At 37.0% G+C, this 26,058-nt stretch overlaps 1 protein-coding gene across 4 annotated transcripts; it reads right to left on the bottom strand.

Moving 5' to 3' along the window:
- Positions 1–8: 8 nt before the first annotated feature.
- LOC132258287 (rhotekin-like) lies at positions 9–26,041 on the bottom strand. Of its 4 annotated transcripts, none has more exons than XM_059755533.1 (7): positions 21,271–21,902; positions 17,197–18,454; positions 1,309–1,763; positions 1,056–1,235; positions 570–981; positions 308–503; positions 9–229 (listed from the first exon to the last, which is right to left on the bottom strand). In XM_059755533.1, exons 2-7 carry the CDS (start codon positions 18,265–18,267, stop codon positions 21–23), a joined length of 2,523 nt encoding a protein of 840 aa, XP_059611516.1. In that variant the 5' UTR covers positions 18,268–18,454; positions 21,271–21,902; the 3' UTR covers positions 9–20. The 4 variants fall into 4 exon arrangements, with proteins under 4 accessions (XP_059611516.1, XP_059611525.1, XP_059611534.1 ...); XM_059755542.1 differs by having other exon boundaries at positions 17,197–18,431; XM_059755551.1 differs by having other exon boundaries at positions 17,197–18,491; positions 21,510–21,902.
- Positions 26,042–26,058: the final 17 nt, after the last annotated feature.

Raw genomic sequence — 26,058 nt, 5'->3', positions numbered from 1 at the left:
TGGGAATTCAGTGTCACAGCTCACTTGCCGCCGAATGGCCAGTGACTGCGTCGGGAATTGATGGAGCCCACGCTACTGCCATTGCTCAAATTGCTGCTGTGACTGCTGCGTCCGGAAGAATAGGTCCTATTGCGGAAATCACTCAGCGTTGGCGAAGTGTCCACCGAATTGGGAATCGCAAAGATGTCCTGGACAGACGGTCGACTTGGCTGACGAGGTTCAATTGTCTCTGTGATTTGCAAAAGGCAGAATTACCAGGTAAGAATTGTGTGCCGAAAATTTTCCACAACGTTAAGAAATCACTCACCAAATATTGGGACCTGATCGTATAGCGACCCTTGCCTTGAGGAGCGTGTAAAGTAACTTTTGTTACCTGGCGAGGCGAGTTGCATGGGCAGTGCAAGTGTTATATGTCCCCAAATTTGATGCTCCTTTATGGCCTTCTTAATGGCTGTGAACCACTTTGTTTGCTCCGTCACTGACTTCGTTCGGAAAGTGTAGTCCTGAAATATTTCACGGTGATGATTAATGGGATCTACCCAATGGTGATTCCTCTCTTTGTCACTCACCTCGAGAGCCCCTTCCTCTAGATTGGACAAAATGAAGTCTGTATCGCCTTTCTGTTTCAATTTCGTATCTCTTGTCACATCAAGACTTCGTCTCGGCTGAATGTTGCTCTTCATAGTCTCCTCGTCATCCCACATCTCCAAACGGAATGCCTGCAGTCTGGCAATGCCGTCCACAGGACGACAGGAGCCCTTCGCCAGTAGATTTAGCTCACCCACGATCAACGGCTGCTCCACGGCGTCCGCTTGGACGGCCAGACGACAGCAGAAGTGTCCGAAGAGCGGCAACTTCCCAGTGGGATTCTGACACGCGTTGCTGTTATTTGGTGAGAGACACAGGTCATGTGTGTGAGGTAGATCCGAGGCGTCAGACAGTGTCAAGTGAGCCGTTGCGATTAAATCATATTTTGGCCCTCTGCAAGACACAAATTCGGGGAAGAGTATTAACTCAATGGTTCCCAGTAATATTTCAAAGAATTCTACACTCACATTTTTGTATTATTCAGTTCATCTTTGAGATTAGCAGCCAGTCTTTTACCCACTGTTCGACTAATTGAACTGTGTATCGTATTCTTTATTTTTCGTGGTGTTGATGCAATCGATAAATCAGACTCCATCATCACTGCGTACACCTCCAATTTCAGCTCGAAATCGGGAGTGATATTGGAACTGTAGAGGATGAAAAATATAATTTAGTATGTGTAAAAAAATTTAAAGACCCCTTTCGAAAGTGTAAACTTACAAGAGAATAGCATCGCTAAAAGTGATGTCCGTGAGATTCCTATCCACAGGACACAGAAGCGATGTGTCGTAGATCTCAGTGCCGATCTTCGCGAGGCAAAATACAGCGAAGCGCCGATGATCACCCTTGTTCTTGAAGTGGTCTGTATCCCGCCACATCAGAGGCATCCGAATCTCACTGAGAGACACCTTCCCGGTAGGCTTGGACCTCTGCGTGGTGTCTCGATCGCGCTTCCGCCGCTGCAACTCCGCCATGTACGCCGTCATCCGCTCATTGGATGTGAGGAGGTTCTTGGCCGCCTCGAGAATTTGAGTACTGTTGGCATTTGATGCCGAATTTCCAGCATATGCGGAGCCCTTTGACGATGTCTTTGGATTGTTGCACGCAGCTAGCAACTTTGCCGAGCCCTCACGCATCTTGATCTCGAGATCTATCTTCTGCTCCAGGTCCAACTCCTGCAAATCAGAGAACAGAAATCACTTAGCAGAGCGATTATCTCTCATGGTCTTGTATGAAAAAGTAGCCGAAAGTGGTTCCACTAAAGAAGCATGATGGATTTTTTTTCTCTCTCTCTCACTTCTAAACCATTTTCAGATACTTTGAGACGATTAAGTTCTATTGGCTATTCATGTGATACCCATTTATGAATAAAGTGTAGGATAATGAGACAAGCTGTATTGGAAGACATGTGTTAGATTCAATTTACATTGGCGTCGGCGTTAATTCCAACAATTGGACTGGCAAGAGCAACAAAAGAGTTTACGTTATGCAACTTTCAACGCTTCTGTCACATTATATATATATATTAAATATCACCATGTTAGACCGTCATTCAATTCTCAATTTTATGAATTTTTGCTCATAGCTCACAATGCATTGTGCAATACTTCTCATCTCAGTGTTATGTATTCTGAGTAAAACAATTCTTTGCATTTCAAAATGTACCCTCAAATAGTGGGAATTTTCACTGAATTTCTGCAAGATTACACTTGTGAATTTCTAAATATAAATTTAATTACAATAAAATACTATTCACATTCTGATAACGTTGTATACTTATATAGAAACAATGCACAAAATTTTCAGACATTTTTTGGAGATATGGAAGAGTTTTCATGGGAAACATGATCTCATCTCAATCTCTCCATCTTCTCTACGTCACTGAGTCATACGATAAATGTTTGCAAAACGGTTATATATTCACAAAAATCCTATTCTAACTCTCACTCTGGCAGCCACAAAAGTGTAAATAGTGAATCAATTATAATACAGACTGTCACTGAGTGCTTCTGTTCTATGTCGTTGGAGAAGTCGTTAGAAATAAACCGCTTAATACCAATTGAATTAATTGATCCCTCTTTCCTACATTTTATTCTCTTGGGAGGCACACAACAATTCTTTCATATGCGATAATGAACTTAATAAAATTGCCCGAATAGAGCGAAAAAGAGTTTTGATTATGCTTTAGTGCTGTCCTTGACTCCATTGACTATAGCTTTCGTACGGTCCAGTGCTGAGATGATGGCGGGCATTAAAATGTGAAGATGAAAGAAAGAGTGTGGAGTGTGGCAAAAGGCAACAGAGTGTATAAATTGGCCTACAAAACATCATGTTGCACATAATAATGTCCGTAGGAAGCGAATGCACTCTGAAACAGGATAAATCTTCTTAACTGAAAATTGTCATCAGGCCACGTGAAAAAAGTCAAGTGGAGATATCCACAAGTATCACTAGAGTGTATCCAGGAAGCTATTTATCACCATTTTTATGGCTATACCCAAAATAGATGCTATTTCTCGCCTCTTTGTTTCCTTCTCTCTCATTGCGTGTCTTATAGAGACCATTTTAAAATGATATCCAAATTCCTCCTGGAGATTCATTGACAATTTATCGCCACAGAGTAACATTTTTCTCATGATAGCTGAAGAAGTTTCTAAAATTTCACCATTTACCTCTAAAATGAGATCATTCTCTCGTAAACCACCACTAATTGACGCTAAATTCAGAAAAAAAGTAGTGAGAAATGAAATAATAATATTTAGCAAATGAACATTTCTAATCTCGTTGAAACAATAAAACATTTAATTTGAAATTATAATGTCGGGGGTAAAGATAACAGTTTCAACCAGCAGAAATGTAATTTTCTGCAAAAATTTCTTAAAATTGATGTTCTTCTACGTTCGTGTGTGTCTTCTTTCTCAAGAGATTTTTTACCCAATATAAATTTTTAAGTATTCCACCAAGTTGTGTGTGAAGAACAAACCAACATGATTTTCAGTTTTAACCTTTTTCTCTTCAATATTTCGAGGTGAGTTTCCATGAATTGTTTAAATAACTTGTTTTCACTGCACTATCATTCTTCTCATTGAAATATTAACCAAATATGCAATACAACTTTAGTACCAATCGAAAGAGGCACAAGAACCTTCGACGAAGTCTCTAAAGGAGAAACAGTAGAAGGTACCCATTGGAATTTGTTACTTCTTCCGGTACCACGCTGAAAAATCCAGAGTAAATTAATATTCAGCAGCCGTGTCTTGTCTATAAAGAGTCACCAAACTGTTCAATGAGGCAAACATATGTAAACCGTCTCTGGTCGTTCGTGGTGTGTGTTAGAATTAGAAATTGTGGGCTGAGTGAGAACATGTTCCGTCATCATTGCACAAGCCTGTCGAATTGTCCCTCCAATTTAATAAAATATAAGTAATGCACAGCGACTGAACGCGCAATATAAAGTGTTCCAGCAAGTCATGAAGCAAATATTGAGTGGGTATATTACTTTAAAAAAAACGCCTTGATAACTATTCAAATATTCATAAATCTCCATTCAATCAAGACATGTTTTATTGATGTGACAAAATTCTATTCACATGCACCAGAAATTCATGCAATTTGCTATATTCGTTTTCCGCCAAAATAGTGTTTAAATGTGGGTTTAAACAAAGTGCCTCAAAGTGAATTATTAAAATTCATACATCCCAATAAATAGGTGCACATGTTTTTATTGACTTTCAAATGGCACTAAAAAAGTAATTAGCATGATCATTTGTGAGCAATAAATTAAAACAGGAAGACTCTTTGGTAAATGCAAAGTGCTTGGCTTTATAACTCTATCAATTCTCATCGTGGGAGAAATCACAAATCACATGTCCCTCATAGAAACTATGTTTATTTAGTTTTCAATCAAGTCAAGCATACAGTGACATTTTGTTTCATGTCTGTATGCCGAATTTCGCACTGTGTGATTGCGGTTGACCTCAAGAATACTCCATAAAATTTGCGGAGTTCAATGCTCAATATATTGACAAAATTGAAAAGCTGGCATATTTTGTTCAATTGGAATCAGTTCACAAACTATGAAGACCCAGACAGTTATTTTATTTTATTAATTGCCCAAATGTGCCAAATTGACAAAATTGTATTCTGTCTTTTGCAACTGTTCATCATTTTGTTACCAAAGCAAAAATTTGATAGACTTGCAGGCATATGCAAAGTAACTCCTGAAATTGTCTTCGCAGACGCTTTTTCAGTCTCTTTCAATCGTCTCCATGTGGTAATATAAAATGGAAATAAAATAAGCTGGCAATTGCAAAGAGAGATGCATATGCATTAATGCCGCACTTTTGTCCTCAAGTTATTGTGAGTTGTGCAGAAAAGTGAGGTATATTTATTTATAGAAGAAAATCTCCCAATGTGTGTCTCCTCATTGGCTGGTGGAATTTATTAGTATTTTGCCTTAATAGCTATATTTAATCTGTATTATCACTATGGGTGAAACATTTTTAAGTTAAGTTGGAGAAAAACCATATTCCGTGCTATTATAGAAAATGGCAATTTAACTTTGTCATACCAGAAAGTATTTAAGCGGAGATGTTTCTCTAAATATTTTGAATGTTTTACACGTTGCAGTGAAACGAAAACTATACATCATGTTGTTTAACATTTTGCAAGAAAAATGGGACAGACCTTCACAAGAAGTAGTCACAGAAATCAACGCCTAATTTGGACAATCCATGGTGAAGGTTTACACGTTTTCGCACCTCATCGCTAAATTTACCGCACTATCGCGCGGGTGTCTTATTACGTTGGGCAAGAGTAATGAGTCCGGAAGGGAGCTGCTAAATTTTCCCCTGCCACCTCTTTATTTGCTGCCGGTGCGACTGATAACACCGTCGAATTTCATTGTTTGCTAAGTAAATTTTGTGACACACAATTACATCATTGTCTCGTGTACGTGCAAGAAAACGCTATTTAAATTTCCATGAAATAAACTATAAATGTCTCACACGGGTTTTGATAAAGGCGCTGCAGCTGTTGAAATATTCTTTTCCACACCCAGCAAGTGTTTAAAATGCGAAAAAGGACCTATTTTCTCTCCACCAGAAATCTTACTTACAGATTTCTTGAAACATGGATCAACCTAACACCTTGTCTCTGTCTCTGTCCACTTTTCGCAAGAAAAAATGGCACACGCTCAGATTATTTTTAACGAACAAATTGGAGATGAAATTCTTCCGCAGGAGACCACAAAATGACTGATGTGTGCCGTACGAAAGGAGGAATGTGGCCAGGCGTGGTTTTATTATACCTTTATGTACACACATAAGATTTAATGGAGCAGTTCCAACGGACTTGCTTCACGTTATGAAAAGGTGTTCAATTGGTAATTTTCAAATAAATGATCCAAAGGTGCAAGCACCTTTTTCGAACCCTCGTCAACAATAATTAAGTACCCCAACTTCAATGCACCAGAGTATCGTAATTAAAGAGATTCCATGGTAAAAATATGAAAATTAATTTGCCAAATTTCATGTTTTGATTCACCACCCTTTTCACCTGGCATCTTGGATTTTTCGTTACGTCAAAACACAACATCCCAAGAGCACAATTTCAACAAACAGCGTCATATGGGGAGAGACATGCAAGACAGATTTTTCTCCGAAGAGCATGTGTGAAATTCAAGATGCGGGAAATGATTATGCAAAAGGGAATATTTTTCATTTTGACAGCGGAAGAGCTACTCAAATTTACAAGCATTAGAAATTCTCAGTTTCAAGCCCACCTACTACATTATTCCAACATGCGGGTGAACTCTTCCAGCATCCGCCTCACGACATATAAAAAAAATCATCATGAGAAGAGAATAACTTCAAACCTTTAGACTACATGCTATCTGACGAATGTAATACAGGTCCAAGTCTTGCAGCACTTCCAGTTTGGGCAGATAGTCTTTGTGATCCACGCCTAGATTGTCTCGCGGTGTACCACCGGTACTGTGACGATTTTTCTGTGATTTTGAGTTTGTACCACCGCCACTTCTCAATGAAAGACCGGCAAGTGGTGGGAAGCACGATTCCATGACTATTTGTGCTTTTTCCTCTATAACACTGAACACATTCAACACTACAAAGAACTTTTGAAGAATAAGAGACCTTCACTTTTTCCACTATACTCGCATGTACGATCCCTTCCAGGTATTCTGCATTACGACCATTACACGAGGCATCCTACTATGTACTTTCAGGTGAAATAGACCCATGAGGAATCATTACAATGAGAAAAAAATACAATGAGAAAACTACCCTAAGTTACGTGAACAAAGTGCAATGGACAAGAAAGTGTTCCCAAGGCAACAATTGAACCCATAAATATACGCTCAGTTTAGACTGACAATCAGTCAGAATCGTGTTCTTTAAACATTCAGCCCTCCACATAGATTTTAGTTATTGTTTCCTTCAACCAATTCATCGTTTCCTTTCTGTTCATTTTTGCTGGAAATAAGAAGGGAATAGTACTATGTCTATCAAAACCATGAAAGTATTCGCAGATAGAGTTGAGATGAATTCATATGAAGCATCGCGGTGAAATTGCAAATTGACCCGAAGCAAAGATTTCCAACACAAACATTTTATCTTAATGTTCAAAAATGTCTTTGGTAACTTGTCAAGCAACTATAAACCCTAAACTCGTTTTCTTTTGCGTCGATTTGCTCTCCCTTGGGGTGTTTTTGATAATACACAGAGGAGGGAAGATTTTATATGCTTGAGGTTGTTCTAAGAAATTCAAATTTACTATATACATTCTAGTAGAGTCTATGCCACTATTATTATTGTGGCCCTTTTCACCTTACCATTAAAATAATTGAATTAAATAGGCAATCATGGTCGAGATAGTAATTGTGGTCGTATAATGTGTAACTTTAGACACAAATTAACGAATTGTTTACAGAGATGCCATGTATTTTTTTCTTGTGTAGTCAAAGGGCCCATCTTGTCCCCAAAAACTTAATGATTCATACGAGTGCTCTTGTACAGCATCTTGCCGACTCCAGCGAGTTTCATTATCTTTCGGTCAATTTTGAAAAGGTCTCCGTAAGGTTCACGGGTAGACGGAACAAGAAGGAGTAATCATAACAGAGCGAGAGAGAAAATCTGTTGAAATAATAGTCTTGAATACGATTGCCATCCCATGATGTGTTGCCTTTTTTCTACCTTCATCAATTATCTTCTTTATTATTCTCATTTCTTGAGCAATTTCTTATTTTCTCCCTCTCATTCGTGCAGTGAGGAAAAAATTAATAAAAATAGAGGAACAGGTAGAATTGGGTGAATATTGCAAATGGAATATAGGCTGAAGAAAGAAACTGGTACAAAACAAACTATTTATATTTTCTTTTCTGCTGAAAGGAAATCCTTTAGACTGTAAGAATACTCTATAGAATAAAGTTTGTTTGTGTTCTTTTACAAGATTTTTTACGTGGTCACAAATTTATCGGCTGTAAAAATTCCTGTGGTTCACTCTATACATCTTCAATTCTTGTTCAGCATGAGTTTATGTGTTCTGTTTTATTTGATTCATTCGACCTATGGATTTTATAGTGAAAATGGACCTTCGGGGATAGATAACAATAATGCACCTCCGATACACCCTAATGAAGTCTATGGAAATACGATGAAGGGATTTATTGATTGTTATTCCTCTGTGAAGAAACGTTTCTGTTGCGAGGGGTCCGTGTAGCATTGTTTAGAAACGATAAATTATACTCAGACTGTCATCAAACTACTAGGGTAGAATTCTCAGATTAGTTTTTTCCTCAAACCATATAGGATTATATTTGGAAATGAATATATTCTTGGGTCTATTTCACATGTCTTTTCCCCTCCAACACATTTTCGATATACATTAGTGAGATTTTATTCGGAACTCATTTCGATTGCAGAGAACATTATTTCTTTGGTTTACACCAAATTGAAGAATCTCTTTGATTACACTCACGGTGTTTTCATAACTGTTTCACTCTAGCCACACATTTACTAGTAGTGTGAACGTCAAACTCGCATTGAGAACGCAAACGAGGAGAGGCAAAATCTCTCTGCACGCCTCAGGAGTGTATGTGGATGAGGAAAAAAGTTATTTGATAATTATATGCACACACACTGCAAGTTGGCACTATGATAAATTCATCGTCACACTATAGAATCTCTTTGACTTAATGAGAAAACAGCTGCTAAAACGCCACGAGAAGCCCGGCGCACGAGACCATCAGACTCGCTCTCTTCAACTTGACTAAATACACTCACTGCTGTAAATTCACTTCAGACTACACCACCAATTGCCACAGTCAGGGATTGGAAACCCATCCGCCATAGGAGAATTTTGACCATACTTTTCTCTCAGCATGTGAGGGCGATGCATGAAATTTACGCACACACCAATTTGGCATCATGTGAAATTATGAAATTGCTTTTCTGTACCACAAAATACCATCGCTCGATCCCTGACTCATGATCACACAACTTAAGTTGTTCAATGAAGTATATACATACATGCATGGGGACTGTATGTTTATACGTATGAAGAACATGAATGTGCTCAGGAATATGCCAGAAACATTAAGAATGTTGACTTTTTACACTTCTTTTTATCTTGCTGCATCGAGAAAAAAAAATTTATGAATCGTGTCCTCATGGAAAGTAATACTTATGTACAGTCTGACTAAATCCAGATGTCTAATAAAGTTGCATGAAGGATAAAAATGTATATCATTTCTGCATATATTATTTCCATAGTTTTCATTTCAGAACATTTGGATTAGCTCATGTTGTAGCGAACTCACACATATGAGAAAAAATGCTAAAAATACTAACGCACTAATATCCCAAATTAAATGTTGTCTCTCTGTGTAATATGTGAACATTCTTCTCTTCGCTATAATATGCGAACACTTTAGTGTTGATGGCGGAGAAAACGATAAAAAAGCAAATCAAACATTCTTCGTACAAAAACCAATTGGTATATATATATATAAAGTCGAAAGAAGAGTGTTGTCTCCTCTGCGACAAAATGCTAATCGGATCTCATACATGGGAACATGACGTAAGCATTTGGCTACAGTTCAAAATAGTGAAACGTCAAAATTTATTGGTCGCAAAAGAGCTATTGAAAATTTAAATAATACAAATATATCCATGCAAGTGAATCATCCAATTCAAATTCATCCCAATGATCACATATAAAAGTCTCTTAAAAATGGAAATAATTCGACAAAATTCATTGCTGAAATGCTTTCAGCAGTACTCACATTTTTTTCTATCATAATAAAATCTCTCTCACGAGTCACGATCATTTAGTCACATTCATTTCAGCAGAAATATACACACACAAAAAGTGTAGGATAAATTAGTGAAATGAATTTTTCATCATGAATTAACAATGAGTTACACACTAGTTGACCTTATCAAATGCATTCATAGTTTGGTGAACGTGAAGAGATGCAGTCAATGATTTCTCTATTGCCGTCCACAGAACAAGATGCAATTGAATGATTGCATGTGTCATGAAACACACTCGCAAAAGTGATAATTTGAAAAATACTTCACTCAAATATCTTTTAGATTCACATCAATTCAATTTGTCAATCAAGTGTTAATATTTATATCAATAAGCTACACTCATGTCATGTGATCTCGAAATATCGCCCTAAAAATCACGAGTCGACAAAAGGTGTAATAAACAAAAAAGTAAAACATGGTAAGTGTTGATGATGGGACCGTGGGCAGAAAGATTTTATCGACTCACATTTTACCATGCATCTCAGAGGCATTTTTTCGCTTTTTACCATCTTCCTCATAGCATAGTTTGTGTATAAAAATAAAATCAATTCACATGTTAAATAAATAACACGCGGGAGAGACGGAAAAAGCATATAAAGAAAAATTACTCTTTAGAACCAACCAATATGTGATCCCACCGCCACTACTTTAATGATCATTCAACTTCATTGGAGCATCATCAGCAATTATAAAGATTGATTTGTTTGTTCTTTATGACTCACTGAGCATGATCAAACAATGGTCAGAAAAGAAGCCATTGTAGACAGCTTAATGTACTTTAAGTTGTGGAGAAATTTCTGTAAAATTAAAACCAACACCAAATGATGTCGTTGACTAAACAGTACATAAGATTGTTAGTGATAAGTGCTCAAAATAAAAGGTCTCTCCATCGTACCTCCTTCTCGTTATTATGAAAGCCACGTCTTTAATTATACACCATATCTCTCTCATTGACTTTCTTAGTAAATATTGTTCCAAAATTTTCATCTTCCCCCTCGTGATAAAGCGTGTTTTATTATTATACTCAAAATACACCAGCAGTTATTAAGGCTCCATCACGATCTCTACAGTCAAGCCTGTAGTCTTCACTGCACAGAGTGTTTCATCGAAGTATTAATAATGTCTTTATAAATTACAGTGGAATCTTCCTGTGTGTTTTCCTTAAGTTTTTTTTTATTGTATCCACCGTTTAATTTCATATTCAAATAAATATGACATGGAGAGAAAGTATGCAATACCCTGTATTCACCATAACCGTGAACATACGTAAAATCTTATATCACTCCACCGTGTTTTGAATTTATGAACTCTAAGCTACGCGTGGGCACTAATTATAGGTCCACTGAGGTATCCGGGGTGTAGGTAGTCGGGGCAAAACAAAAATATCAAATATGGCGTTTGATTGCCTATCCATAGCCAAAACAAAACCCCAATATGAGGCCCTCCGCCGGATCCTAGGGATTCTAGGGAACTTTATCACTTTCTGGGCTGGCACTAATTATAGGTCCACTTGGGAATTTTCACTATATCTCAGCGAAAAAAAATCGGAAAATTCTGAAAATCATAAGGATCCTTCATTTTGAGCCCAGAACCATTTACCGTCGCCACACCCCGCCTCGGTCCTCCTGGACCCACTGTTAAAGTCTTTGCCTGAACGATCCAAATGGCTCCTCCGCATGGGCGGGGGGCCCAATGGCCACAACTTTCAAGGCTTGATGAAGCCTCTTGAGCATATTGGTTCTGCCCGATACCTTGAATCCTGGCCTTAAGCACTTCTTCCAGGGTCTTTTTCTGCTTCTGGCCCAAACCACCCCAACCCCCGGACCACCCCCAATGAAATGGGGCGAAAAGTTCTTGGGACACTTCTAGGAAACCCGAGGACCCTAGATCCGGGGAGGGTAGCGCCTCGAAGGGAGGCCCACCGTGGAATGAGACCCATTCGAAAACCACCTAAAAGTGTATGGTTTTTCATTGAATTTCAACTGGCTCTCGTTCTACGTTAGGGCGCTCCCTCCGAGGCGCTACCCATCCCCGGATCTAGGGTCCTCGGGTTTCCTAGAAGTGTCCCAAGAACTTTTCGCCCCATTTCATTGGGGGTGGTCCGGGGGTTGGGGTGGTTTGGGCCCAAGAAGCAGAAAAAGACCCTGGAAGAAGTGCTTAAGGCCAGGATTCAAGGTGGTATGGGGCAGAACCCAATTATGCTCAAAAGGCTTCAGTCTTGCCCTATGAAGCAGTTTATGGGCATTGGGCCCCCCGCCCCATGCGGAGGAGCCATTTGGATCTGTTATGCAAGGCAAAGACCTTTAACAGTGGGTCCACGGAGGACCGAGGCGGGGTGTGGCGACGGTAAATGGTTCTGGGCTCAAAATGAAGGATCCTTATGATTTTCAGAATTTTCCGATTTTTTTTCGCTGAGATATAGTGAAAATTCCCAAGTGGACCTATAATTAGTGCCAGCCCAGAAAGTGATAAAGTTCCCTAGAATCCCTAGGATCCGGCGGAGGGGCCTCATATTGGGGGTTTTGTTTGCTATGGATAGGCAATCAAACGCCATATTTGATATTTTTTGATTTTGCCCCAGACTACCTACACCCGGATACCTACAGTGGACCTATAATTAGTGCCCACGCTGTATTGTGGCTTAGTAATATTTAAATTCGAGAATACCCCCAAAAATATTAGAGAGGATTCGTCTTCCTACTCCGAGTCATATCGAAAACTCTGCATTGAATTATATAGCCTGAGCATTCAAATAAGAAAACGAGCAAGAAGGCAAATAAAAATAAAATAAATTTGAGGAAATTAACATATTTGTCAATACCATCACGACTATAAATATTTCTAATCCATTCGTGTGCAATTGGAGTTACTCGAAGAAATTAATTTCCAGTCAAAACTATCTGTACATGTATCGGGACGAAAAATGTGCGTGCAGTTAGCATAGACCCATAAATTAAATAAAGCCATATTGCCACATACAATTCAAATCATTCCATAATCTCTCTTTCCCTCACTTTACTATACATCAGTAACACTTCCCCTCAGATCCATTTAACTATCATTTTACAGAGTGAAAACATGGTATAGCATAAGCTGAAAACTAGGACAAATTTGCCTATAATTTATTCAATAAATAATTTCTCTAAAGAATACATTGCAGATTCAGTTGCAAGTATTTGAAGTATTAATTTCACTATTTTTACAAAAATGATTCTGTAATAGGTATAGAATTATTGAGTGAAACATATATTCTCTATTAACTCTGCTTACTTTAGAACCAACCCTTTGATGAATTCCATTACCAGCAAATGTAAAGCGTTAAGAAAGTTTGCCAACATCACTCAATATACACGTATGCATATTTAGCTTCTTAAAGCTCTAAAACGTTAAATCGCCTGAATGTAGAGGGACAGAGTAGGAAGTGTGTTCTAAAATCAGTCTCGTGTGGTCTCGTGCCTTTAATATCGAAACGTCTGCAATTATGTGTAATTAATGCTATTTAAAAGGCAATTTACGGAATTCAATGCATGATTGATAATCACAATTTGAGCAAATCGTCTGTCTAAGTGCATTAATCAGACAGTCATAAGGCGTAAGCTTTATGAAGAAATTTTTAAATGAGAAATAATTGTTTTATGTTTTTAGTTTTACTACTTAGGTTTTCTTCTGCAGTGAAAAGGATTAATGTTTGTACTTTTTATTATAGGGAGAAATTGCAGCGATATGATGCTTTCCGTGAAATTCCTCTGCCATGATGATCATAGTGCTGAGTAAATTGTGTGAATCCCATTGAAATCAATTTCATCTTCAACGCACAAAAGACGAAAAAACAGAAACCTTCACAGATCGTTTGTGCTAAAAAAGAGGCAGCAATTATAGATGGAAATTGAAGATTTAAAATGGTCAAATATTGTTGTGAAAGTCACCGTATATTGCTTTAAAAGTCTTGATTACACTTTATTAAATATGATTATTTTTCGACGGTCACCTCAGAAAAGCCACTTTGAAGGCATCGCCAGAGATGATTGAAAATGAGATTTCTTCTCATACTCATTGGCCACATAAAATATTCACACTTTCAATCAATTTTCATATGAAATAGTGCATAACAGTGTAAACTTATTAATTAAAATCTGCCAATCAGACGGTGAGAGATGTATGAAGAGAAAGATGGTGATAAAATTCAAGTCATTTCACCCAATGGATTAAAAAAATAACCCCTACGGTAACAGATTACGTGTTCAAATGCTGGGAATAAATTTTACGCGACGTCACACGCGAAATTTTCTATCAATTCCTTCATGTTGAGTGCAATAACTGGTCCACGAATTGCTCAATGTTTCAATGTTGAACCACCAATATGCCAAGATCAGAGATTTTACTTTCACTTGAATCTGTCGCAATATGTTGACGGTGATAGTCTTTTTTCTCCTTATTTTTTTGGGAAGAGAAGACAGAGAGAAGAGTGTGAAAACCGGCTGGGATGGTGCAAAAGAGTTGGTGGAAAACAGCCGCACTCGTCAAAATAAATAACCGACAAGTCATCGACTCACGGCATACAATTTATTAATGATTTACATAAATAATAAAAGAACCGCTTTAATACATTTCTCTTGATTGGCATAGAGGCAGTTTCTAAGATTTTCCTGTGCCCACGAATTACTTGGCAACGAACGACACATGATTAACGGATACCCGCATAAGGTATGTGAGGTGGAGAATGACGGAATAATTAATTAGCAAACTGTCGTATTTTGTAATTGTTGAAAGGGATAATTTCACCGTAATCTTATCTAATTGGCCTTCTGCAAGATATATTTTCACAACACACATGACCTCCAATTAATCATAGTTGGCATTCCAAAATATCGATATTTATGATTATGAGCTAAATTCCCCTGCATAACGCTATTGGATATTTTATTGACCTGGAAAAAATTACCATTTGACCAAAGACTTCTGCATCAAGACATTTGTCAGTCTTTTGTCCCAGAAAAGAGACTCTTCTTGACACCAAAAGTAGGTTCAATTAGCACATCTATTAGCTTTTCCAGGTCGTGAGACTACATCTGTCATTCATGAATTATAAACGCACATTTCTTTCTATGTTCAAATGAATAAGATCAAAAACTTTTGTCTACGCACAAAATTTAAATCAAATACAGCAGAGCATTTTTGAATTCATAATTTTCGCACTCAGTGTCAAGTGGAAAACTTTGGCAAAGTGGATTAATAACGGGAAGATCTACTTCGGGTTATTTAAATGATTAAATATCATCCAGTTCGATACACTTGAACAAGACACTGTAATATGTCTAGTTGGCAAATTCAGATGCAACTGTTAAGAAAAACTGGTTGAATGGTTCAACATTCACCATTTCTCTCCACGCACAGGGAGAATAAATAAATCTAACGACATTTCCTCCACAGCTCTATTAGAGATTTTGCGACAAAATCTCTACATGAGGTCTTGCGCTTGATTGAGGTCTTTTAGGTAGAGCGAAATATACTGTCCCTATAAAATTTTATGCATTTTAACGGGAGATTAATGTCTGAGCACGCGCAATTTCAGTTCAAATTATAGATTCTATACCGTGTACACTGATTTATTGTCGATTTCACTTGAAAGAACAACTCACGATTGGAAATTTCTCACATTTTACAATTTTATTCCTCTTCACCACCTCACTGAAACCACACAAGTTCAATCACGAAATGAATGATAAAATAATCTCTCCAATACTACTTTTCCCACCAAATTAACCTCTCACCGGACGAGAATTAATGGGCTTCTAGAACTAATTCACCGAAATTTCAAATGATTTTCCACAGACCATAAATATGCAAAAAGAGACTCTCTTCTCCACATCTGATGTATTAACCCACTTAATCACCCGCATTTTAAATCTTCTACTCTACAGTCTACACTATGTAGCATCAAAGTAGAATTTTGTGATTTGAGGCCATTATTCTGTCGAAGTCTTCTTCGAGATTTGTAGTAAAACTTGTCATTGAGCTCTCCAAATTAGGGTAACCAGAAATCATTCACGTGTCTCGGCACTTAGCCTTCTTCTCGCGGAAAATGTATGCAAAGAATCCATGTGAAATGAAACACAGATAGAAATTTATTCAAAATATTTCAAATTTTTTTTCAATTGTAAATGTGTGAATAATCTTAATTAACATTAAACAGTTTGTATCAGTAAATTAGTAAATAAAATGCAATTAATCATTTTATGGAGAAATTGCGCAAACCCTTGGGGGAAATATAAAAGGCAATTTATATACACTGCAATTTTAATGGTCCTTATCAATATGTATATGAACTTGACTGTGTATTTCTTAGTGGAACTCCTTGATCTTCTCTCCAAAGGCTTTACAAATTTGACTGAAACATCTCAGGTGGAATATTTTATTAAACTGATAATGAATTTAAATCAAATACAAATTCCACCAATTAACATTTAAATAAACAAATTATTCGGATTAGATTTACTATTTCAAATGTCAGTCGCATTTCTTATTATTTTTTTTTAGCCAAACAACAAAACTCCTGCATATCAATACACTACTTCGACACTTATTTTTGAATCTCTATGGTTTCTCAAATGAAATGAAATTAATCATCAGTATAACAGCACGAATTCTATACCCGTAAAATATTCGCAAATATGCATCTTAATGAAAGGTATTCTATCAAGATTGCACAACTAATTTAATTTAAATAATTTTCTCCCAGTTTCCCATTCGAATTGACTTGGGTGATTCAACACACACCGTTTCAGCCTGAGAACGACGACTAATTTCCTTTCTTGGCGGCATTAATTATACCATAAGATTCCGCTTTTCGACTAAAACGTTCGATTAATCTAATCATTAGAACCATTTCGCAAATTCTCAGGACAGAAGACATAAAACATATTGATCTAGCGATATCTTTAAATAGAGTTGAGCATAAAATATATGTACAAAATGTATGTACCATTGATTAATGTACAATTCCGCTACTGATCATTTCTTCAAAGAAGATCAATTTATGCACTTGTGTTCTCATTCCCCCCTTCGTGATCGCGATTCTTTTGCATGACTGATGATAAAAGGAAATTTGTTCCTGGGAAAAAATGAACCACATCAATCAGTTTTATCATCATCATTTCATCGAGATACCAAATTATATAAATCACTCAATCAACATTGTACAATGGCGAGGGAAATGGTCATTGACATATTGTGTATGTACGTATTTATAAAAGTAAATGGACATTATGATTGTTACCTTTCTGCTACCATAGCGCCGCATTTGTGCTCTCTGGGCATAATTGGCAGAACTCCACTGAGGGTCGACAAAGTCTTGAAGTTCATTGTTGATAGTCTCAATGTCTAAGTCACTCACGTTGTTGGCACTTCCACTACGAAATCGCGTATACCTCAACGTTGACGGATTGCGAGGAGCACAATTTTGATTGCTCACCACATGGCATCGGAATAAATCATCCAAATTTGGTGTTGAATTGCGCTGCACCGGGGCGGCGCCGTAATTGTACAATTCATTCCTGATGGAAACACTCCTCTTCGGCGGCTCCGGCGGCTTCCGATGAACCCTTTCTCGCTCATACTTAACGTTGGCATTATTATTGTTCTTCTTTACATCAACCTCCGCGACCCCATAGAAGACACTATTTAACTTGTGTCGACTCCTTGTGCCATATTTGTCATGTAGATAAAATGGCTCATGTGGACGATCGTTTTTGAATGATAAATCGCCATCGTAGGCAATAAACTCACTGTGGATCTTTTCACTAAGCTTTCGTTGAATGGGATTTTCAGTGTAGTCGCATTTCTTGTAAGGAACCTCTGGCTTCTTTGCACTAATTTGTGGTCTTTTGTTGTTCAGTTCCTCATTCTTAGCGAAATTCTCAAAATTCTTCCTCAACTCCTTCACGATATTCCGTCTATTATCCGAGAATAGATAATGGCGATCAAACTCATCCAAATTAAAAGAGTTTATGCGATTAATGGGTTTATTCTCCTTCCATTCCTTCTCCAGTTTCACCTGTGGTGATTCCGTTGTGGTTGATTGAAAGAGGTCTTTTGTACTTTTGTACTTCTTTATCAGAGTACCTCGCCATCCATCAGTTGCTTTTAAAAAGGAATTACTCTTGGTCACCTTTGCACCACCGCCGTTCTCATTTCCTACTTTTGTCGGACTATAGTCACTATATATGCAATTATTCAAATTTGCAAAGAATAGATTCCGTTCGCTGCTGAATTTCTTGATCTTCGACGAGAGCACCTTGTCGATCTCGCTTGTCTGATCCGGCACAATATACATTTTAATCTTATTCATTCTTGCTGTGTTGTTTTATTCGGAAAATCGGGCCACAACACACAAATTTATACACTTTTCCCACTTTTAGATAAATCACTTGACTGGAAAGCACAGCAGAAAGCATCCAAAATTCACATTCTATCTCTGTTCTTCACACTCATCTCGATGCATTGTTGTTCAGGCTAATGAAAGTATAATTTCTCATCTATATAAATAAACTTCATTACTACCGTCCTCTATGCCTTAAATTGCAATTGGTTATGCTTTGGCCAACATTGTATCATAATACATTAAATTAATTGCATTTAAACCGTCTTATGGTATTCCAGATTTTCCCCTCAAACCTCAATTAATCAGAAAAATACCCACATTTTAACCATATCTATCCATACCGGTCATTAGAAAACTATATTGAAAAATGAAATTTGGCGCACATCAAAACCATTGTTGGTAAGATAGAAATCTTAAGTAAAGACGGAAGTTATTCTTTCTTTCAGATCTTTTTTACTGTACCATCGACAATTCGCTCTCTCTAACATCTTTTTTTTTCACCTTCCATAATAGTGATACATGAGATAACTATTAATTCAATCAGTGATGAAATTGAGAAAAAAAGTTGATTGCAAAAAATGAGCTAGAAATTTTTCATGGGCAGAAAAAAATGATAACAGCTAGATTAACTGTCACCCAAAAAGAGATGAGAGAAGATTAAAGGAATATTTAAGAAGCATCACAGATTTCAGCTGTTCCCCTAACTACTGAATATAATTATAACTGTAAAACAACATGTTCGATTGTACTATTGCATTTTACATGTCTCCTCAGAAACACTATCGATAGCATTAATGAATGATCATCCTCTTGGAGGTGAGATTGCGGAAATTCTTTCTCATTGCGTACAGTTGTGAACGCATGCGAAAAGACTACACCGTGGCTCAACCTCGATGACCAGTGACAGAGATCACATACGGTTCTGCTTCATAAAGGTTGATTTAGTTGAATAAACAGGACATGAGAATTGCCCTACGGTGTATCGATGAATATTAAACCATCCTCGCTTTCTTCAGTATCACATCAAAATTTCCCCTTTCTAGCGGATATCTTGTGTGTTCAGCAGGAACTGGTTTAGTTATTTTTTCTCTTCATGTAAATATACCGTCCGTGTAGTAATTTCTACTGACCCCCAACGGGATAATCAGTTCAGAAGGAATATAAAATTCAATAGATAAAAACAGTTAGGAATTAAATGGGCAATATTGAAGGATTTAATGTAATGAAGTAAATCACGAGTATAGATGATATTCACCTTGTAATTTTGATCAATAAAGTATTGATTTCTCTTCCGCAAATATCAACTTTGGATGCACAATATTGCGTGAGTGCATACGTCTTATCAACAGATACTTTCAGTAAATACCTACAAGCTTGAGATGCATATTAGATACTATTATTATTATTATGAAACAACATTCTCATCTCGCTAGTAATCACAGTACAATTGCAGACGCATAACATATATTGAGATGCATCCAATAATATTCTCATGTTCCACGATAATGTATAGGGTGTATAGGCATAGAAGGAGAGAGAGAGAGAGAGAGACAGTGAAGATACCATTGGAATCATAATCGATCACTTGAACATTTGAATTATTTCGAAAGTCCCATGCTTGCAACTCGCACATAAGATGTTCTCATTGCACCATCACCTCTTATAAAAATTATTAACAATTTGCAAGTGCATTTCATAAGGCCACTTCAGCTCTCTTTATTATTTTTATACCCAGACCATCTCTCCTCTCCATAACAATATTCATATAATATGAAACGTATCTCTCACTCTCTTGGGCACACGCCAGGCAGAAAACCTACATAAAGAGCAGTTTCAATTTTTCGCAACTCTATGGGAAAGGTAGATTCAATTGACAAATTACATGATCGAAGTGGATGGAGAAGAAAGGAGATAATTATTTTTGTGTTTTCATATGTAACAAATATTCTCGCATGTCATTTATGTAATATCGCCTTTTCCCCATATCTCCACAACTTGCAGTCTTGTGTGCTTATTCTGAAATTGGAAAACCTGCCTCCTGGTCTATTTACACACATTTCATAATTCATCTTGAGCAAATCTGCTCCTCACCAGAGTGCATATGTGGCATATCTATCCACTTGTTAAACTAGAACAGCAATTTACCGGATCTCTCTTACATATATGCGCGATCTTACACACTTCTTTCATATATGTAAGATCTGCCTTTCTTTACTGTAAAGAATTCCTTCGCAAGAATTTCATTCTGTGCTCTCGATATCATGCATTCTTTCCCCACCTTCTTATTTATACAATATTCCTTTTGAAGCATCTCTTATGTAATAATCTGGGGTGATAGTAATAAGCTACTTAGTGCCGGATTTACTGGCAAGATATCAAAGTACGGGTGGGTTTCCCGCTTCTTTGCTTCTTATTACAAATTTTGACAAAGCTCATTAATTACAATTTGCATAATTCTATGAATTTGAGACTTTAATGTGAACGTTCCGTTACATTGGACTGTTTCTTTAACCTCCCAGACTGAGAGTCTCCACAAGCACTCTTGGCTTATAATAATAATAATAATATGCAAGTACGGGAGAGAATGTTATTCCAGTTGTGGTGAACAACATTACAAATATGCTGAAGCGGTTAAAATTATGAAACTTAGTCAAACACCGTATTTTTATTATTACATTTCCTCACTGCAATTGGTACACCTGTTGCCTCCGCACCTCATATCAATATCAATAAGCCAAAAAAAAAATATCTCAGCAAAGGTGAACAAAACCATTTAATGCCCTGATTTGGTAACGGATAAATATGATATAACCAGAGGGGATGCTAAAGCCAATAATCCAATATGTAAATGCTCTAAAAATTTCCCTCAAAACTCCGGTGAAAGCCGCAAAATTATAATAAATTTCTGACTTTTTTGTTATTTATCGATGGCCATAGCATAATTCACTGCAATTTAACTAACTTACATACCACTTCACAATAAAAAAAACAAGTTGAAGCTCTTCACAAAAGAGGCAAGAAATCTGCATGAAAATTGAGGAGATTCGCGTAGAAAATGATGGTAAATTCAAAAGTGAAAAGTATGAGGAAGAGAAGCATTATTCTTCATCAATTTTATATTAAGTTGTTGTGCTTTTATTATTTCCATTAGCAAATACTTAATGCAATTCATTGTCTCTATTAATGAAGCAAACTAGAAATATTCACACTTTTATTTGTGATTCTCTTTCCTCTATGTAATCCGTAACACATGCATTTAGTACATATTTAATTTGGTATTCACTTTTTGCACACCACTCTATTCTTCAACTGGATACAAAATGCCTGCGAAAAGTGCCTCGTTTTTGTTCTTCACTGCAATGGGAAATTTTTTAATTCACTTCACTTTCATCGAACATGATCTTTATAGAACACAGGGTATTATTTTATGAATTTAAACACATTATAAAGAAAATTGGTTCACAATTTCCCTAATGATGGTTCGTATTTTTTTTTCTCACTTCGCATTGAGGAAAAGAAACTTTTGCGTGAGCGAGCGATAGAGAGTTGTGGAGCACGTAAACAGCCACACACAATGCGCTCTCTGCAACAACTGATCTTCAACTGGCAGAGATTGTGAGCGCGCATCGTATCAAAACAGGTGAGCCATCATCAACCAACGGTAAGTGAAAAGTTTGTGGGGAGTTGTACACTGTACACCGCGAATAGCGAAGCTCACAATGAAATACACTCAATATTTTATCTATTTCTTTTCTACTCACAGACACACCATGGCGTCGATCGCGACGGAATATCCACAGGAGATCATTTGAGATCACTGTTGCGAATCTCTCAAATATATTCTTATCAATTTCCCTATTAGATACACCACAGCAGTATTCCGGAAAATCAAGCTTATGCAGTTGCTTTTCCTCAAACCAAGTGCATATTAAAATTTTATGCTCATGCCGCGGAATTACCGGAGACAATTTACAGATCATTTCAAATACTTCTCACAGCATGGATCATTCGGGGTTCTTCGATGTTCACGGTTTTGCAAAATTAATTGCTCACATAATATTCAGACAAATGGAATGATCCGCTGTTCAATGGCACTGCTTTGCTTTTTTCTTTGCTTTTTTACGATGCCTTTTTCAAATAATTTCACTTGTCTAAATTGGAAAAGATACTCACATGAGTGAGAAATAATGTCCACTATCTCTCCATTGAGGAAAACGATGTTCACAGTGTGTTTAAGACCGTGCACACAATTTTATACACCAAGTCAATTAAAGATGATGCCAATAGAATTTCCATGTACAGCCGTCACATTTGTCAAAGAGTGCACACCTTCTCCCTTTGGGCATTTTACAAGAGATAATCCCATCAACTGACCAACGCACGCCAAACCTCTATTGGAAGTCTTGGAAGACGTGTTATTGAACCCAAGATGAGATTTTGCAATTTCTTATCTTTAACATTTCTATCTCGACATAAAGTGTCTAAGGAAAAGAGAGGCTCTCGTATTGTAAAATATTTTTACTATTTCACCTTCATTGCCAACATACCAAATAAATTATTTTAGCAAAGAGTATTTTAATTGCCCTCATCCTCATTTTTCCATGCCACCAACATTCGCCAAAGTACCAAAACCTCTTCACCGCACATCCAATCGCAAATGTAGCAGAAAACATTTGTGCAAAGTGAATGGATAGAAAATGTGACCACTTTGCGTTTGTTATTTGAGATATTCGTGGTTGAAGAGAAAATTGCACAAGTTATACATTCATTTTCTAGTAGAAATCGTATTCATTGCACTATTGAGTCGTGAACTTGACACTCGAAATGCGTCGTTAGACGTATTTACTAAATTTTAAGCAGATAAGCTCAGAAACTATTTATTTTCACCTTGTACTTTATTATGCATTGTGAATTTTTGTTTTGTTTAATTTCTCCTCTGTGAAAACTAAATGCCAGTAATCGTCTGCCAATGTTCCAAAGGAATTTCAAACAAAGTAATGTACCTTTCGTCTGGACGTATATTTAGTTACCAAACACATTTTTGACCGTGAAAAAAGTCAATTAACCCACATATGTATCACATTGATATGCTTTTGACCAGCAATTCACAGCTTCATGAGTTCCATTTTTTTTTCTTATTGTTGAACGAGCTTCTGGGAACAAAAGTCATCTCACAAGTTATGATATTCACTACACATGCTGAGACAAATAGCCGAAATGACGATGTTTGTGAAGACAGTGTTGCTTTCTTGCACAAATCCCAAGAAGTCTCATGGGAATCATTCATTTGAAGAAGCGCCACATGCGAAAAAATACATAAATCTACTAACTCACTTTCGATGTTACTTTTAAACCGTACGTCGTAGCTTCAATTTTAAAATTCACAAGCTATCCATTGAGAAACAATAAATGTTCCACTTTTTCTCTGGCAATCTCCAGGCCACACACGAGAAATTGTTGATTGTTTCACCAATTGGTGACAATTATAATTTCTCCTCATTTTTGGAATTACTACATTTTTTCATGCCACGACGGTGGCTCTCGCTATTAGGGTCTTCTCATCAATCACACAGCACTTCCTTGAACTTGTCGTGTAATCTCGTGACAGAGGAATTTACTTTACAGCTTCATTGTGGCCAAGGGAAAAATATATGATAAACCTTCTGAATACTTCAGGCTCACGGGAATCGTGATTCTACATTATCTTACACTTCACACTCATCGCAATAAACCATCAGTACCGTAAAGAGCTCGATTGCAGAAATGGTCGAATGCAAAAGCTGTGATTCCAAGAATCATAGTTGAACTTGTAAAATTGCATTAGTTGACCTACCAGTTCCCGCTAAAGCCGCAGATAATCTTTATCTCGCTATGGAGGCGTTCACGAAGCACTTGAGTAATGCAATAGAAGGAAATTACCATCTATCATTTTGCGAAATCTGCATCGAATGCATCAACTTCTTTAGACGTATTAGCAGTGAATTTTTTTTTTGCTACAAGTTAGGTGAAAGTCAATTATTATTTTTATGCTCTCCTGCTTCTCTCACATGATTTGCCATTTGCACACAAAGAAGCCACCCATTTGGGACTGTTTTCGATGCACACCTCTCGCTATCATCGCATATAAATTTATGTGTCCGCAGTAATATATATCATTTGATCATCAACTGCCACTTCAGTCACCCCAAAATGACAATCTTAAAATTTACTGTGAACTTCTTGCCCTCATCCATTCATCGTCTTATACAGCAAGTCGTCTTATGTTGCGATGACGTGTGAAAATCATTATTCAAATACATCACACGATATACCTACTTCATTTCATTTGAAAATGAAATCCATTCTTTTGTTCTGCTAAATGATTTTGCATGATAGTGTCTCATAAAACGTCGTATCATGTAATTTTCTTCGTGTCGGTGGATCAAGAATGAAATCTCAGCTCCCAGTACAGCGAAAAGGAGAAAAAAAAACTAACTGCCAAACTCACTTTCATTCCCATTCTTCACTCGCGAGTTAACCAATTATCGCCTCGTTTAGCTCTATCTTGATTGAGGAACAACAATTCATGTATAATTAATTTCCTCTACAAGAATTCCCCCGAGGTAGTTCCCAAAATCGATTGACTGACTCACTTTTGGTAGAATTCGGTAAATCCCGAGCGTCGGAAGAGATCTTGATCGATTTCTCTTGGCACATTTCATTCCGTACATCACTATTTATCGTCTATGCGTGCGGTATTTATTTATCAATATGTTTTTATGAACCGACCCGAAACAGAGTATTCTCAATGGAATTTATTGTTCAGCACACAAAGTTCCAACGGAAGGATCCAAATTGGTGACCAGCGAAGCGTAACATTTCAGTGACGGATTCAAACTGATGAAAGATACCATCGTGAATACGTTTTGCACTACCATTTAGTGTAATTACTATAAATCCAGCTATTAAAAAATGTATAAAAATGAAAATTAATTCAGACTCTCAACCACACCATGAAAAGCAAATTGTTAGGCAATAAATACAGCATCACAATGCTTGCATTTGGGTGAGATGCATGCTGATATGCGGGGGAGTAATTATAAATTTCAGTGGAAAAATTAATAATTTCAGTGTTTCTCTGTAGATCAAGTCAAAGATCAATTGGTGTGGCAACAGAAGCGAATTCAGTGCTTCATAAATTGTAAACGCTATGAATTAGCAAAATATGCGAGTCTTTAAAGTATCGCGCTTCTTTGTGCTGTTATATTCTACAATTGAGGAAACTGTAGAGAAAACTTTTATTTTCTGAATAAAAAGTTCGGTACGGGGTAGTCTTAACGGCCGGTAGCATTTGAATTGAAAGTGCTTCGATGGTTCATCACATCGCTGACATTTAGGTATACTTTTATATACGGTTAGTAATTCGATAATCACAAAGTGAATAAATAATGGAAATCCTATAGGAACGCAAAAATGCACTCTTTGAACAACACTTCTTCATTTTAACAATAAATCATTGATCAATACTAGCGCACTGCTACACACCTCATAGAAAAACAGCATAAGAACCCGCTGAGCCCGTAATGAATTTCTCCAATTTCTACTCACCTGAACCCATTTTAGTGCACGAATCGATTGTCGTCTGCTTGTCCTCGCCTTGTAGTTGGTCAGCTCATGCAGAAAGTCATTCTCCTTATTCACATCACTCACAAAATTAGGTTTTTTGAAGAAAGGAAGCGATTTCCTACCAACTGGAGCCATCGTTCAAACTGTTATACA

Source organism: Phlebotomus argentipes, unplaced genomic scaffold (assembly GCF_947086385.1).
Source record: "Phlebotomus argentipes unplaced genomic scaffold, Phlebotomus argentipes genome assembly contig_6, whole genome shotgun sequence".
NCBI classification, from domain to species: domain Eukaryota; kingdom Metazoa; phylum Arthropoda; class Insecta; order Diptera; family Psychodidae; genus Phlebotomus; species Phlebotomus argentipes.
The sequence above is the reverse complement of the archived record's forward strand: the minus strand, read 5'-3'. Positions and strand labels throughout refer to the sequence as shown.